Raw genomic sequence first — 12966 nt, 5'->3', positions numbered from 1 at the left:
GATAATATTTGCCTCTGTTTGTCTTGTTAAGTGTATGTGTATATATATGTGTGTGTGTACATATATACATATTTTTTGTTTGTTTTTAGTTCTGTAACAGGTGCTGAAGCTAATTTTGTGGTTAATACAGACGTGTATACTAAAGAGAAAAACATTTCTGTTTCCAGTAGTAAAAGTGGACCAGTGATAGCAAAGCGAGAAGTTAAAAAGGTTAGTTTTACCAACTTATTTCATTTGCTTATTTCAAATCTAAAGAATTTGTTACACTGGCACAGGTATAGAAATCTTCTATTGGGCCCTTGGGTGGCTCAGCTGTTAAGCATCTGCCTTTGGCCCAGGGCATGATCCTGGGGTCCTGGGATCGAGTCCCACATCGGGCTTCCTGCATGGAGCCTGCTTCTCCCTCAGCCTGTGTCACTCTGCCTCTCTCCATGTCTCTCATGAATAAATAAATAAAATCTTAAATACAAAAACCCTTCTGTTAATATTTTACAACCAGCTATGAAAAATAGAATAAATGCCGTTTTTTAAAGCTTTATTTTTTTTATTTTTATTATTTTTATTTTTATTTATTTATGATAGTCACACAGAGAGAGAGAGAAAGGCAGAGACATAGGCAGAGGGAGAAGCAGGCTCCATGCACCGGGAGCCTGACGTGGGATTCGATCCCGGGTCTCCAGGATCGCGCCCTGGGCCAAAGGCCGGCACCAAACCGCTGCGCCACCCAGGGATCCCAAAGCTTTATTTAATCTAATGTTTATATTTAATGTGTAGCATTTATGACAGTTATCCATCCAGTTCAGTGGTTTTTTTGGAACCTTAGGGTGCCATGCTCATTGGGTCATTTGAAAGATGTGTGAGCAGCCAAGCAGGCAAGGCTTCCCATTTCCTTCTCCAGTTCAGAATAGTACTTTCAGGGGGTGCTTGACTGGCTCAAGTTGATAGAGCATGCAACTCTTTATCTCAGGATTGTGAGTGTAAGCCCCACGTTGGGTGTGGAGTTTACTTAAAAATAAACCTATACATACATATTTTTAGAATAATTTGGTGTTTGCAACTCTAGGAGGGAGGTAGACTAAGTATTACCCAAAGGAGGAAATGGGTGCTTTTAAGTATAATCACATTTCATTTTAGAATTATTTCCCTTTCCTCTAAATCACCTTTCTAGCATTTCTGTCATTATACAGAGGGTGGCTATTTATCCAGTCATATGTTGAATTGACAAAACTCAGATCTTATTTATTAAAGATTTTATTTATTTATTCATGAGAGAGCGAGCAGGGCAGAGACACAGGCAGAAAGAGAAGCAGGCTCCATGCAGGGAGTCTGATTCGGGACTTGATCCCAGGACTCCAGGATCTCACCCTGGACCAAAGGCAGGCACCAAACCGCTGAGCCACCCAGGGATCCCCAGATCTTAATTATTTAAATTCTGCTTTTTTTTTCTATGATTTTATTTATTCATGAAAGACAAAGAGAGGCAGAGACAGGCAGAGGGAGAAGCAGGCTTCCTGCAAGGAGTCTGATGCGGCACTTGATACTGGACCGGAGGATCACGTCCTGAGCTGAAGGCAGACGCTCAACCACTGAGCCACCTACGTGTCCCTAAATTCTGCTTCTGCTAACCTGCCTTTAGATTTGGAGAATAGAGGGGAGGATATGTATGAATCCCATCCAGAAGTAGGTTCTAGTCCAATAGTACTTTCTAAAGTAAACAGTGTTCATGATACGTTCATGTGAAGAGAATGGTACAAATATATGTACTGACCTTTTGGGAGTTAGTGGTTTTTAAGAATATCCAGTGATTGAAAAATCGTCATTTCTGGCATAAACAATTGGATATATACTTGGGTGAGATTTTGTTTTGTTTTAATAAATGAGATTATTTTAATTTTCATAGGAAGTAAATGAAGGAATTCAGGCTCTCTCAAATAGTGAGGAGGAGAAGAAAGGGGTGGCAGCATCACTGCTTGCTCCTTTGTTGCCTGAGGGAATAAAAGAGGAAGAAGAAAGATGGAGAAGAAAAGTAATTTGTAAAGAAGCAGAGCCAGTTTCAGAAGTGAAAGAAACCAGTACAACAGTAGAAGAAGCAGCAACAATAGTAAAGCCACAGGAAATTACATTAGACAACATGGAAGACCCTTCTCAGGAGGATCTTTGCAGTGTTGTTCAATCTGGAGAAAGTGAAGAAGAAGAGGAACAAGATACCCTTGAGCTGGAGCTTGTTTTGGAAAGAAAAAAAGTAAGTATTTTAAAATGCTTTTTCTCCCCTCAGTACTGTTACACTCTGGTATCATTGTGCTCAGTGTATTACTATTATTGGTATGTTTTCCTTAACCTTTTTTTCTAGATAGGTTTAAGCTTACACGATAAAAACTTAAATTATGAAGCTGTAGTTCTTTTGGTTCCTGATGATGCTTTTGATAGTTGACAACTAATAAATACTCATATTGCTCTGATTTAAAGATAGCTGGATACAGTGAGTAACGTATCTTTTATTTAGTTTCTTAACAAATGAGCATTGTAAATTCTTGGTGATAACTTGGTTTTTAACACAATAAAGTATAGATTGACTTCCAGTGATCATCCATGGCATTGTTTGCAAAGTTACTACATGGGCTTTGTAAAATTAAGAGGAACCAGTAGTTTCATGTGCTTCCCTTTCAAAAAAGATGGTCCACAGGAAACTTTCCTGATTGAGAGGTTGATTTTTACTTATTTTCTGTCCTGACTTTTCTTGAAACAGTTTCATCTGCTACTTTGAGTATGAGCAAAATCTTAACAGGTGTTATGACAGCAATATCTTGAAGCTTTCCCCCTTTTGAAAAATTTTAAGCTATGGAGAGGGACAAGCTAAGCTAGACTTTATCTATTGTGTTCATGTATTGGAAAATTTGTCTCAGTGGATCTCTAGAACCTATCCCTTAGAATCTATCCCCTTCAAATTGATAATTGTTAACTACAATCATGAGTAAACTTACTGAGTAATAAAATACAAGCATATAATGCTTGGCTCTCATGGAAAAATGTATTAAGAAATATTTCTATCCTCAAAAGAATTTAATTCTTGTAACACATGGTTCTCATTCTTGGTACTCACAAATTCTTAAATGTTGATAAACAGTTAATGACACTCCAACTTTGTTGTCATGTCCATCACAGGCAGAGTTACGAGCCTTGGAGGAAGGAGATGGTAGTGTGTCAGGGTCTAGTCCATGTTCTGACATCAGCCAGCCAGCATCTCAGGATGGAATGCGTAGACTTATGTCTAAAAGGGGGAAATGGAAGATGTTTGTTCGAGCTACAAGTCCAGAATCTACGAGCCGGAGTTCTAGCAAAACTGGACGGGAGACTCCAGAAAATGGAGAAACTGGTAATACATGTGTTACATTAAACTTTCAGAGTTGAAAGATACAAAAGGGAAATCTTTACCCTTCTTTGGTTCCCTCTTTAGCAAAAAGGAGGAGATAACACTTTGAGCCTTTTATTTTTTTAAAGATTTTTATTTATTCATGAGACACACAGAAAGAGAGGGAGAAGCAAGCTCCATGCAGGGAGCCTGACGTGGGACTCGATCCCAGGTCTCCAGGATCATACCTTGGGCTGAAGGCGGCGCTAAACCACTGAGCCACCAGGGCTGCCCTGAAATTTTTTTCAATCACAATATATAATACGAAGTAGAAATCTAAAAGTCTCCCTTAATCTTTTCCCTATTCTTATTCCCTACCCCTGAGGTCTATTTTTGCTGTCCTTTACCTACCTATATCCTTCTAGAACCTTTCCCTCTATATTCATTTTCTAGTCGTGTATGTATGTATAGTGTACACATGTGCATATGTAATTTTTTGCCACAGATGAACCACATGGATTGTTAGGGGACATACTTTTTTCACTTAAAGCATTTAAAATTATTCTGTGGTATAGATATTTTCTCTTTTTTTTTTTTTTTTTGATGATTAATCCAAAAATATTTATTTATTTATTTATTTATTTTTAATTTATTTTTTATTGGTGTTCAATTTACTAACATACAGAATAACACCCAGTGCCCGTCACCCATTCACTCCCACCCCCCGCCCTCCTCCCCTTCTACCACCCCTAGTTCGTTTCCCAGAGTTAGCAGTCTTTACGTTCTGTATCCCTTTCTGATATTTCCCACACATTTCTTCCCCCTTCCCTTATATTCCCTTTCACTATTATTTATATTCCCCAAATGAATGAGAACATATAATGTTTGTCCTTCTCTGACTGACTTACTTCACTCAGCATAATACCCTCCAGTTCCATCCACGTTGAAGCAAATGGTGGGTATTTGTCATTTCTAATAGCTGAGTAATATTCCATTGTATACATAAACCACATCTTCTTTATCCATTCATCTTTCGTTGGACACCGAGGCTCCTTCCACAGTTTGGCTATCGTGGCCATTGCTGCTAGAAACATCGGGGTGCAGGTGTCCCGGCGTTTCATTGCATTTGTATCTTTGGGGTAAATCCCCAACAGTGCAATTGCTGGGTCGTAGGGCAGGTCTATTTTTAACTCTTTGAGGAACCTCCACACAGTTTTCCAGAGTGGCTGCACCAGTTCACATTCCCACCAACAGTGTAAGAGGGTTCCCTTTTCTCCGCATCCTCTCCAACATTTGTTGTTTCCTGCCTTGTTAATTTTCCCCATTCTCACTGGTGTGAGGTGGTATCTCATTGTAGTTTTGATTTGTATTTCCCTGATGGCAAGTGATGCAGAACATTTTCTCATATGCATGTTGGCCATGTCTATGTCTTCCTCTGTGAGATTTCTGTTCATGTCTTTTGCCCATTTCATGATTGGATTGTTTGTTTCTTTGGTGTTGAGTTTAATAAGTTCTTTATAGATCTTGGAAACTAGCCCTTTATCTGATATGTCATTTGCAAATATCTTCTCCCATTCTGTAGGTTGTCTTTGAGTTTTGTTGACTGTATCCTTTGCTGTGCAAAAGCTTCTTATCTTGATGAAGTCCCAATAGTTCATTTTTGCTTTTGTTTCTTTTGCCTTCGTGGATGTATCTTGCAAGAAGTTACTATGGCCTAGTTCAAAAAGGGTGTTGCCTGTGTTCTTCTCTAGGATTTTGATGGAATCTTGTCTCACATTTAGATCTTTCATCCATTTTGAGTTTATCTTTGTGTATGGTGAAAGAGAGTGGTCTAGTTTCATTCTTCTGCATGTGGATGTCCAATTTTCCCAGCACCATTTATTGAAGAGACTGTCTTTCTTCCAATGGATAGTCTTTCCTCCTTTATCGAATATTAGTTGCCCATAAAGTTCAGGGTCCACTTCTGGATTCTCTATTCTGTTCCACTGATCTATGTGTCTGTTTTTGTGCCAGTACCACACTGTCTTGATGACCACAGCTTTGTAGTACAACCTGAAATCTGGCATTGTGATGCCCCCAGATATGGTTTTCTTTTTTAAAATTCCCCTGGCTATTCGGGGTCTTTTCTGATTCCACACAAATCTTAAAATAATTTGTTCTAACTCTCTGAAGAAAGTCCATGGTATTTTGATAGGGATTGCATTAAACGTGTATATTGCCCTGGGTAACATTGACATTTTCACAATATTAATTCTGCCAATCCATGAGCATGGAATATTTTTCCATCTCTTTGTGTCTTCCTCAATTTCTTTCAGAAGTGTTCTATAGTTTTGAGGGTATAGATATTTTCATTTAACTATTCTCCATTCATGGACATTTAAGTTATGTCCAGGTTTCACTGTTAACAATATTGTATTTGTATTTTCCAGCAATATGTACAAGGCCATTCAAATGTCCAAGATAGAATGGATAAATTCTAGTGTATTCTTGAAATTGAATACTAAATGGCAGTGAAATATGGATGATCTACAGTTAATATATTAACATGAATCTAAGAAACAATAGTGTTGAATTTAAAAAACTACAGGAGAACATGTTAATATTTCCTGTATATAAGTTGGAAAATTGGGACGCCTGGGTGGCTCGGCTCAGCGATTGAGCGTCTCCCTTTGGCTCAGGGTGTGATCCCAGAGTGCTGGGATTTTTTTTTTTTTTTTTTAAAGATTTATTTATTCATTCATTCAGAGAGAGCGAGGAGAGAGGCACAGACACAGGCAGAGGGAGAAGCAGGTTCCATGCAGGAAGCCCGATATGGGACTCGATCCCGGGTCTCCAGGATCACACCCCGGGCCACAGGCGGCACTAAACCCCTGCGCCACCGGGGCTGCCCCAGAGTACTGGGATTGAGTCCCACATTGGGCTTCCTGTACGGAACGGCTTCTCCCTCTGCCTATGTCTCTGCCTCTGTCTGTCTCTCTTATGAATAAATATATAAAATCTTAGGGACGCCTGGGTGGCTCAGCAGTTGAGTGGCTGCCTTCGGCTCAGGGTAAGATCCTGGGGTCCCGGGATCAAGTCCCGTGTTGGGCTTCCTGCAGGAAGCCTGCTTTTCCCTATGTGTGTCTCTGCTTCTATATCTCTCATGAATAAATAAATAAAATCTTAAAAAAAAAGCCCTTAAAGTTTAGATTAAAAAGTAAGTTGGAAAACGGACAAAAATACTGTGCTTAAAGATCTGTCCATGATGAAACTAAAGGAAGGTACTTACACCATTGAGGTAGAGATGATGTCTGTTGTGGACATGGCAGAGGCATTGGGAACTTAAGAAGTGGCAGTGATAGTCTTCTGTTAAGCTGGGTTGTAGTTACTTGAGTGCTCACTTTGTTGGTTGTATTTCTTATGATATTTAATGATTAAAACAAAGCTCTAATAAACGTGCTGGTGTATATATATCTTTATGTAGATTTTAGTGTTATAGTACAGATTCCTAAAGATACATTGCTAGGTCAAGGGGTATATACATTTTGATAGATCTAATTACCCTCTAAAATATTCTAATTTTAGGGATGCCTGTGTGGCTCAATTGGTAGGGCATCTAACTGGCTTAGGTAGTGATCCTGGGGTCCTGGGATCAAGCCCCATGTTTAGGTCCCTGCTCGATGGGGAGTCTGCTTCTCTTTCTCTCCTTCTGCCTGCACATGCACACACACTCTTTCTTTCAGATAAATAATAAAATCTTTTAAAAATATGTACATAAAAAAATATGTATATATATACTAGTCTTAGAGCTCTAGTGGTGCTATAAATTGTTAAATTCTTATACCTGCCACCAAATGTAAGATCTTTAATATGCAAATGAATTATAAACTAATAAATGGAAGAGAGAAGGAGTTGGTTCCAATTTGAAAACGCAGAAGGATTATTAATGATAAAAAGCAAGGCCATTATATGATGAGGTTAAATACTTAGGATATAAACTTTTAGGCTAATAAAAGCTGTTGAAAGTGACGTTAAAAACACGTTACTTCTTTAGATCTAAGATTAACCAGAGTCCAGAAAAAACTTAAATGTGGTTATTTTATTTATTTATTTTAAAGAAAGAACACAAATAAGGAAGACAGGGAAAGAGTAAGGGAGAAACAGACCCCTGCTGAGCAGGGAGCCTTGCAGGGCCTGGTCCTAGTATCTGCGGGATCATGACCTGTACCATGTGCCACCCAGACACCCCTGGTTTGTTTGTTTGTTTGTTTGTTTGTTTGTTTGTTTTTAAAGATTTATTTATTTATTCATGATAGAGAAAGAACACAGGAGGAGGGAGAAGCAGGCTCCATGCCGGGAGCCCGACGCGGGACTCGATCCCGGGACTCCAGGATCGCGCCATGGGCCAAAGGCAGGCACCAAACCCCTGAGCCACCCAGGGATCCCCCGTTGTTGTTGTTTTTTTTAATGACTGAAAACTTCATGACAGAATGATCTTACATTGTATATGTGAATTAGTTTGGTAAGCAGTGGTAAGCAGATAACACAGTTCATATATTTTACTCCAGTAGACATCACCAATCAGAAGAGTGTGTCCAATAAAGACTGTCTGCAAGGGCACCTGGGTGGCTCAGTGGTTGTGCATCTGCCTTTGGCTCAGGTCATGATCCCGGGGCTTGGGATCGAGTTCCACATTGGACTCCCCACAGAGAGCCCGCTTCTCCCTCTGCCTATGTTTCTGCCTCTCTCTGTGTGTCTCTCATGAATAAATAAATCTAAAAAAAACAAGAAAAAAACTGTCTGCAAGCCTTAATCAGTTCAGAAAGGAGGTTATTAGGTTGTTTGAAATTAATGTTCCTCTGTTCTGAAAGCTTTTTTTTTTTTTTTTCCAAAACCCAATTCATAAAGAACCCTTATATCCTAGGTTTGATACGTAGCTTTGAAAAGTAATTGAATCAATGGTATTCTGGAATAGAGGATTAGAAAGGATAAACAGATGAGGCAGAAAGGGAAAGCAGAGACTGCAGTAGTAAAATGAATTAAATGTTAAAGACATTTTAAGAAAGATGATTATAAAGGTTAAAGTATTTTGGCTTTATAAAGATGGTAGGTAAGTCATTAGGGTTTCTTGAATAAGGAAAACCACAAGCATAGGAAAAAGACCTAAGAACTTTTTTCAGATATGTGCTACAGGGATAAGAAAATATATATATGGGGTGCTATGTATTTGTCCTTTTGATTTAATTTCACATGGTTTCTTTTATAGTAATAGGTGCTGACACTTCAGAAAAAATAGACGAGAATTCAGACAAAGAGATGGAAGCAGAAGAATCTCCAGAAAAGACAAAAGTACAAACAGCACCTAAAGAAGAAGAACAGGATTTGAAAGTATGTATATTAATACAGCTTGACAATTTTTTAAAATTTTTAAAAAGATTTTGTTTATTAGAGTGAGTAGAAGCAGGGGGAGTAGCAGAGAGAGAGAGGGAAAAGCAGGCTCCCTGTTCAACAGGGGACGCCCGATGCAGGACCAAATTCCAGAACCCTGAGATGATGACCTGAATGAATGTAAGACAGGTGCTTCAGGGATCCCTGGGTGGCTCAGCGGTTTAGCGCCTGCCTTTGGCCCAGGGTGTGATCCTGGAGTCCCGGGATCGACTCCCACGTCAGGCTCCCGGCATGGAGCCTGCTTCTCCCTCCTCCTGTGTCTCTGCGCCCCTCCCTCTCTCTCTCTCTCTCTCTCTCTCTTTCTCTGTCTATAATAAATAAATAAATAAATAAATAAATAAATAAATAAATAAATAAATAAATAAATAAATAAATAAATAAATAAATCTTAAAAAAAAAAGGTGCTTCAGCCACCCAGGCACCCCAGCAAATACTTTTATTTTATTTTATTTTATTTTATTTTATTTATTTTTATTTTTTTTAGAGCAAATACTTTTAAATGGGGGTAACCATTAAAGTACATTCTTTATTAGCAAGTAGTAAGAGTGATCTTTACTTCTCTCCATATATAAATCATTTATGTAGTTAGTTGAAAAGGTCATAGGTCACGCTGAAACATTAAATTATAAGACTGACTTGTTGTAGAGAAATAATCTATAGATAAATTTTAAATGTCTTAATTGCTTTCTTAAAAGTTAAGCCTTCATTGGAAAGCAATAACAGCTTATCAAATAGGCTTTCTCTAGTTTGGATGTACTAAAGAAACAAAGTTACAAGTTTAATTCCTTTCTGAACTATTTGTCCTTACACAAGGGCAAATTTGGTTCTGATTTTATTTCAAGCCTAATATCATGAGAATGGGATCACATAGTATGTGGCTATTTAAGGATGGTCTGAAAAAAAAAAAAAAAAAAGGATGGTCTGTTGTAAAAACCATTTAACACATTCTTTTGACCTGAAAGAGTTTATCCAGTCACTGGCTAGTGTATAACCATGTGAAAGGGACTGGGAGAATTAATTTTGTTCAGTGTGTAGCTAGTGTAAGCAATTAGTAATGGATAAATGATAATTTGGATACTATCAGGAGTTGTGTCATTTAATATCTGTTTACACCTGTTGAATCCTGTGTTGTCTCAGAGTACATATGCATTTAATTTCTCTAGACTTGTCATTTGTCACTTGTTATGTGAATTCATTTAAACTAGAATCTTCTGTACATAACTGTTTATATGCAGCTGTTTAAGAAAGGCTGTTTCTAGGCAGACCCATTTTTTTAAGCATATTTAAGAATAAATTAAACATTTTACATAATACAAAGAATATTGCTCAGGATACCTGCATGGCTCAGTGGGTAAGTGCCTGCCTTCGGCCCAGGGTGTGATCCTGCAGTCCCAGGATTGAGTCCCACGTCGGGCTCCCTGCATGGAGCCTGCTTCTCCCTCTGCCTGCATCTCTGCCTCTCTCTCTCTCTCGTCTCTCATGAATAAAGTCTTTAAAAAAAAAAATACATTGCTGATTCAATTTTATTTCTTCCTCTTTTTCTTTCCTACATTACAGTTTCAGATTGGAGAACTGGCAAATACCCTGACAAGTAAATTTGAATTCCTAGGCATTAATAGACAATCCATCTCCAACTTTCATGTGCTGCTTCTACAGACTGAGGTAATTTAGCCGTTTTTGGTATAATTGGTATTTGAGTAAAATGCTGTATTTGTGAGGCATTTGTCTTATGCGTTTTAATCCTAAATTTAAATTTTTAACATTGGATCCCTGGGTGGCTTAGCGGTTTAGCGCTGCCTTCCGCCCTGGGCCTGATCCTGGAGACCTGGGATCAAGTCCTGCGTTGGGCTCCGGCATGGAGCCTGCTTCTCCTTCTGCCTGTTTCTCTGCTTCTCTCTGTCGCTTTGTCTATCATGAGTAAATAAATAAAATCTAAATAAATTAATTAATTACTTAATTAGTTAATTAATTTTTTAACGACGCATATTTGAACCACCAACCCAGGAAATAAAACTATTAGCAAAATGTAATAATGAAGATAGATACTGAGGTTTTATGTGTGGTGATACTACCTTCAATAGGCATATATTGGGGACACCTTGGTGACTCAGCGGTCGAGCGTCTGCCTTCAGCCCAGGGCGTGATCCTGAGATCCCAGGATAAAATCCCACATCGGGCTCCCTGCATGGAGCCTGCTCCTTTCCTGCCATGTCTCCACCTCTCTCTGTATGTGTCTCTCATGAATAAATGTTTTTAAAAATAGACATTTTTTTGTTGTTAAAAATTTTTTTGAGGGGCACCTGGGTTTAGTTGAATAAGTATCTGCCTTTGGGGCATCCCGGGTGGCGCAGAAGTTTAGCTGGGGACCTGGGATCGAGTTCCGCGTCAGGGTTCCTGCATGGAGCCTGCTTCCTCTGCCTGTGTCTCAGCCCCCCCCCCCAAATAAATAAATAAATAAATAAATAAATAAATCTTTTTTAAAAAAGTATCTGCCTTTGGCTCTGGTCATGATCCCAGGCTCCTGGGATTGAGCCCTGCATTAGGCTCCCTGCTTAACGAGTCTGCTTTTCCCTCTTCTGTTGCCTTCCGCCCTGTTCATGTGCTTGCATGCTCTCTCACATTAACTCTCTCTTGTATTCCCTTGCTCAAGTAAATAAAATCTTTTTTTAAAAAAATTGGGGGTTGGCTCAGTTGGTTAAGCATCTAACGCTTGATTTCAGTTCAGATCCTGATCTCAGGGTGGCAAGATTGAGCCTCATGTCGGGCTTTGTGCTCAGCATATCAGGTCTTATCCCTGTCTCTTGCTTGTGCATGCGTGTGAGCTGTCTCATAAAAATCTTTAAAAAAGTGTGTTTTTGTTTTGTTTTGTTTTCTGTTTTAATGTAAGCTTTATGCCCATTGTGGGGCTCAAATTCAAGACCCTGAAAAAAAAAATTCAAGACCCTGAGATCAAGAGTCCCATGCTCCACCAACAGAGAATGGGATGTATTTTAATATGGACCTGTTTTCTAACAAAATTCTATTGATAGTGATCAGATGAGGCCATGTAATGTTGAAAGACTTTATAAGTGCTATAGGGTTATAAATCTTTTTAAGGAGAAAAGTTCTGAGTCCTATTTGTAGTTTGCATAGTTCATAACGTGGCAGGATAGGATTCAGTAAGGAACAGTTCCCATAGGAAGCTGACTTCCTTAAGGACTGAACCTTTGGGTTTTGGGGGTTTTTTTTGAATCTTTGTTTTTTATGAATCACATTACTGAACTGGCTGAACTATCTACCAAACAAAGGTAAAATTGCTAAGGAATTAATATAGACCAAGGGATAAACAAAACTGCTACTCATTTTTAGATACTGGAGAGTTGGCAGTATAAAAATGTACTATAGTCCAGTCACCTTTTTTAGGACTCTACAGAGCAAACAAGATTTTTTATGAAATGAAGAGCAGCTTTCTTCTTTTTTTGGTCTGTTGTCCTTGTGAGAATCCAGCAATATGGTCATGGACCAGAAAACATGTCCCTTTTACTTCTGCTTCCTGACAATAAGCCTTTAACTTCTCCATTTGTTGATTCTAGACTCGGATTGCGGACTGGAGGGAAGGGGCTCTTAATGGAAACTACCTTAAACGAAAACTTCAGGATGCAGCAGAACAACTAAAACAGTATGAAATAAACGCCACTCCTAAAGGCTGGTCCTGCCACTGGGACAGGTACGCACTCTTCTCCCCTTTTCACCTTTCACCTTTGACATCTCAGACATGATTTGTGATCACCACCACCTGACGACATGACAGCCTGTCTGGAGACTGAGAGCAGCTGCAGTTAGCGGTGCCAGGCAGGCAAAGCACCGCAAGCACTTACAGAGTCTGGGCCAGCCATGGAGAAACAAAAAGCAATGTTTAAAGTGTTCCATGTAACGGATTTTTTCCCAAGATGGACAAAGCTGGTTTTTACTCTCCAGAGTGTTGTTGCACGGAGTAGGGCGGGCTTGGGGGTTAAGCGCATGCGAGAGCTCTGTGCGCTTTACAGGACCTCTGGAAGCAACTACTCCTGATTAACCTCGGTGAAGTTAAGGAAAGCTTCGTGCCTGAAGATGTGAATGAAGAACAAGATTACTATCTTCTGCCAGCAGGTCAGATGAAAACATTTCTTTTTATATTTGGCTTTTCTTGATTTTTTTTTTTTCGTTATTTG

General features: G+C 39.1%; 1 protein-coding gene across 4 annotated transcripts in view; it reads left to right on the top strand.

The window, feature by feature from the left end:
- The window catches only part of FNBP4 (formin binding protein 4), a 45861-nt gene that overhangs the window by 11540 nt on the left and 21355 nt on the right, over positions 1 to 12966 (top strand). For 2 of the 4 annotated variants that reach the window (XM_072790747.1, XM_072790746.1), the window contains exons 6-11: positions 168 to 210; positions 1901 to 2242; positions 3163 to 3373; positions 8595 to 8716; positions 10334 to 10438; positions 12349 to 12482. In XM_072790747.1, coding sequence (XP_072646848.1) covers positions 168 to 210; positions 1901 to 2242; positions 3163 to 3373; positions 8595 to 8716; positions 10334 to 10438; positions 12349 to 12482 — 957 coding nt within the window. Of the gene's footprint in view, positions 1 to 89; positions 211 to 1900; positions 2243 to 3162; positions 3374 to 8594; positions 8717 to 10333; positions 10439 to 12348; positions 12483 to 12966 lie in introns of all 4 variants that reach the window. The other 2 variants (XM_072790745.1, XM_072790744.1) reach the window with 1 other exon arrangement.

Source organism: Canis lupus, chromosome 21, assembly GCF_048164855.1.
Source record: "Canis lupus baileyi chromosome 21, mCanLup2.hap1, whole genome shotgun sequence".
Taxonomy (NCBI): Eukaryota; Metazoa; Chordata; class Mammalia; order Carnivora; family Canidae; genus Canis; species Canis lupus.
Note: the sequence above shows the minus strand (reverse complement) of the source record. Positions and strands in the feature narration are given on the sequence as shown.